The sequence below is a fragment of the Benincasa hispida genome, chromosome 11 (genome assembly GCF_009727055.1).
Source record: "Benincasa hispida cultivar B227 chromosome 11, ASM972705v1, whole genome shotgun sequence".
Taxonomy (NCBI): Eukaryota; Viridiplantae; Streptophyta; class Magnoliopsida; order Cucurbitales; family Cucurbitaceae; genus Benincasa; species Benincasa hispida.
Window position 1 is genome coordinate 10864057 of NC_052359.1, and position 4651 is coordinate 10868707.

The following is a 4651-nucleotide window of genomic DNA, read 5'->3' on the forward strand; positions in this document are numbered from 1 at the left end:
AATTTTTCTTTCCAAAATACTACAAAAAATATTTTTAGGAGTTGTTGGAGAATAAATTAATCAAAAAATTATGAATAAAATAAAATAAAAATAATTGCATTATAAGTAAAAATAACATGCTTTTTAATATTAGTAATAAGTTCGATTTGATTCGAGTTGGTTTGAGTTATTTTAGGGGAATCCATGAACCAACCCAACTTATAAATTTTTTTATTTATTTGAATTCAATCCAACCTAAATAAATTGATAACTTAATCTAAATCATATGGGTTGAATTAGATTGATTGAGTTATTTGAGTAGTTGGGTTTTTTTTGAACAATCCTATTGGGTGGGATTTAAATTGAATATCTTGTACTTATGATGTTCTCTCCTTTGGATCTATTAAATGATTTCATTGTAAAGCAAAGGAGGAAGTGATTTCCAAAGCACATGAGTTTCTGATTCTCTCTTCCCCATATTTTCACTCTCCCCCTTTGACTTTGGCTTTTCTTTAACTTGTAGTTAATACCAATTACAGCTATAAACTTACCAACTTCGAGTGAATGAGGCCACTTCTATTTCACGAAAAACGTAATTAATCAATCTAAAGAATGGTTACTTGTTTTCTATTTTCGTACTATTATCTTCAACTCACTTTCAAAATTTGTAATAAAAAACATAAAGTGATTGAAAAGTGGAGGGAACTCCATCCAATTGCGTTTTGAAAATTACGTTGATGTTGTTATGATTATCGTTATTGTTACTGTTATAACATGAAAATTATAAATTTGTCATATTTACTATCATCTTTACCATTTTACCCTAAACGTGATAACGGTAAATGTGACATATTTATAATTCTAAGTAAATATGATCAAAAGTAATCCAATTACTTTATCGATTACGGTCTATTATGTTTGATCTATCAATAGAATTTCATTACAATTATACCAATTTTTATTATGGATTGGTAAACATGATCTAAATTTAGTGATATTGAAAACACTTTATGGGTGTTTTGGAGAAGAGTTGGAAGGGAGAAATTTTCCATACTACCCCCATTCATTGCTTGTCACAAAAGTATAATTTGTGGGGCCCATAAAATAAATTAATATATCATTTGATGACGTACCAAATTATGAATAGATGTAGTAGGGTAATATCATAGTACCTTGAATGAAGTGTTATTCAAAACAAGAATAATAAAAAAAAAATGATAATCACACGTGACCATAAAATTAGGTTTACTCAATGAACTCGTAATAATTTAGTACTTAGTAGTTTAAGATTGAGTTGTTTTTAAATATAGAAAAATGAACTAAAATATTTATAAAATATAACAAAATTTTAGAACTATCAATGATAGATGCTGATAGACACTAATAAAACCTATCGGTGTCTACCAGCGACATTGATAGAAGTGTTAGTGTTAGGTTAACATGATTTTCAATTTTTTTTAAAAAAAATCTAAATCAATCATAGAAGTGGGATTGAAACTTAGGCTACATTAAAAAAAAAAAATCCCAAGGTTGAAGGCACTAAGGCATTAAATTGCAGGTAATGGCCAAAAAGGGGATTCAATTTTGAAATCAGGTCATTTCTTGAGATTAATAAAATACAAAGGGATAAAATAGGGGGCATACTTGTCATTTTCTAAATTATGAGATTGACCGTTGGCCATTTTTACAAGTAGAAACTTTGTTGGCTAATTTTTAAAAAGTTTATAACGATTTGGCCATTTGTCCAAGGAATCCTAAACAAGCCGCTAATATATATATATTGGTTGGTCGGTCATTTTTTTTTTCATTTTTATGAGAAAACCAATAACTCACCGATGAGACCTATTTCCGACTTACCGATGTTAATTCGGTTGGTCGAATCGATTTTTGATATCTTTATATATATCTCTAGTCCATTGCATCGACAATGTAATTATTTTGGTTGGTCCAAAAATACTATAAAATGTGACTCAATCTCAACTCGGATAAAATCCTATTTTATTTGAAGAACTATCAGACTATTTTTAAAATTTGAAGATTCATAAGATAGAATCCTAGAAACTCATAAAGTAAACTCATAATTCAACCTAGGATTATGGAAAAAAAATTAAAGACTAAAAGGTCCCAATAGGCATAATTACTACTATAATATCCCATGCATGAGGCTCCATTGATTAAGAGATCTCTTCCATTATTACTCCATATAGCTTAGCTTTCACTTTACGTTCACTTTAATTTCCACATGTTCCTCACCATTTCCCTAATCCAACAAACAAAAATCTCTCTTCCCTCACTCTGATCTCATTTTCTAAACCCTAAAATGAATCTTCTCTTCCCCTTCCTCCTCTTCTTCCCATCTCTCTTCAATGCCCAAATCACCACCAATTCACCGGCCCCGACTCCGACTCTTGCTCTCGACTCGACTCAACTTAATCTCACGAGCGTGCTCGCTACGCATGGCGGCACCGCGTTTGCTCTAGCCCTTGCAACTTCCACTGCCGCAGAAAAAGCCTTCAATGACGTCGTTGAAGGTGGCTTGACTGTTTTTTGCCCAAACGATGATGTTTGGGGCCAGTTTTTGCCCAAGTTCAAAAACCTCACTCCGCCCGCTAAAATCTCGCTCCTCGAGTTCCACGGTGTCCCGATTTACATGCCGTTGCCTGTTTTGAAGTCGAATAACGGTGAAACCAATACGTTGGCCACCGACGGTGCTGCTAAATTCGACTTCACGGTGCAGAATGATGGCGAGGATGTCACCATTAAGACTAGCATTGTGACGGCGAAGGTGGATGGGGCTGGTTTCTTTGATGAGGCTCCGTTGGTTGTTTTTTTGATAGATAAGGTTTTGGAGCCGGAAGAGTTGTTTACTGCCGATGCGGTGGCTCCGGCTTCGGGTAAGGTGAAGGGGGACTCGGATGTTGGAGTGTCACCGATGTCAGATTCGCCGGCGGAATCTCCGGACGACTCTCCGGCCGATCAAAATGCTGACGGCAATTCTGCGGTTAGAGTTAACGGTGGAGAGTTTTATTTTGCGGCTGTAGTTTTTGGTGCATGGATGGGATTTTCACTGCTGTAGTTTTGTTTTGTTTACTCTTATCAAAATGGAAGCCCCTTTCATTTTCTTGTAAGGAAGATTTATTTACTAAATTCTATGAAAATGTCTCATCTAGTCCAAGTTTTAACTTTTTTGGGAAAGTTTTTAAAGCAAAATTGATTAAAATTAAACTTGTAACTCTCAGTTAACCAATTAAAATTTGTTATGTTACAAATAATGTTGTATTAAAATTAAACTTATTATGTAAAAAAAAAAATATACATCTAATCATTGTCCTTAGTTTAATATATAAGTACTACATAATATTTAAATACTCGTTTTACAATAAACAATAAATAAAAATAGTACGAAAAATTTTACATTCTACCATAACACTAGATACTTTCTTGTTTCCATAAACTCTAGCAAGGAAATATCCTTTAGTACCTACTTCCTATATTCACACTAAAAATGGATTGTAGGTATGTAAAAAACTACACCATCCTTTTTGTTATAGGGATTTGAGCCCCCACTCTTAAAAATAGACAAGTTGGTAGACAATTACAAAAACTTCTTTAATACTTAGGTGATATACAACTTCAAAAACCTCTTTAATATGTTGGGTGTGGAGAATTGTCATGGATCTTTTTAACACTTAGGCTACGTTTATTAATCTGTAATGAAAATTAGTGTAATCGTAATATGATTCTATTGATAGATCAATTGTAATGGGTCATATTCGCAAACGTAATTGAATTTACTTTTGATCATATTTACTTAGAATTATGAATCTGTCACATTTACTATTATCGTCATTGTTATCGTTTAAGGTCAAACAATAACGATAAATAATGCTAAATATGACAAATTCATAATTCTCATGCTCTAACAGTAACAATAATAACAACGGTAATGATATCAATGTAATTTCAAAACGTAATTAGATTGAGTATCCTCCGCTAGTTAATGAGTTACATTTTTTTATTACAGATTTGAAAGTGGGCCCCAAATGTTAGTATACGGGTACAAAACACAAGTAAACAACACTAAATGTAATCAAATGATAACTACATTTCAAATTACCATTGATTTATTACATTTCTCTTAGGATACACATAGTTTCAGTGTTTAGAGACCCATGACATATATAATTTGCCAAACCCTACATATTGAAGAAGGGTTTTTTAAAATAAAAAATATCTAAAGAGATACTTCAAATTTCAAAAATATACTTTTCAAATAATAGGTATTCCCCCAAAAGACAATGAAATTTTGAGATTCAATACTTATTTTTTCTTGTTTTGAGTTATAAAGGTTAAGAACTAAAATGTAAGTCCACTCTTTTGTTTTTTTTTTCTTCCAACACTCATTACATAAACATAATAATACTTTTTAAAACGACATAATCATTTTTCGGTTAAATCAAAATTATTTATTAGTATAATAACAAGACGTCAGCCATAATTCTAAAATGCACATCGATTAAAGTAATTTTTAATGGAATATCTGGACCCATCAATTAATTATTCTGTATTCAAAAGTAATGAAAACAAATCAAATAATCCTTTTTCATAAAAATATAATAATAGTTGAGGGTGCATTTCACACTCAAAGTTGGATTGAGTTGAACGAGTAATA

The 4651-nt window shown here is 31.6% G+C and overlaps 1 protein-coding gene across 1 annotated transcript; it reads left to right on the plus strand.

Moving 5' to 3' along the window:
- Positions 1-2299: 2299 nt before the first annotated feature.
- Positions 2300-3055, plus strand: LOC120090555 (fasciclin-like arabinogalactan protein 1). The gene has a single exon (XM_039048281.1). The coding sequence runs from the start codon at positions 2300-2302 to the stop codon at positions 3053-3055; it is 756 nt and encodes a 251-aa protein (XP_038904209.1).
- The last annotated feature ends 1596 nt before the right edge of the window (positions 3056-4651 follow it).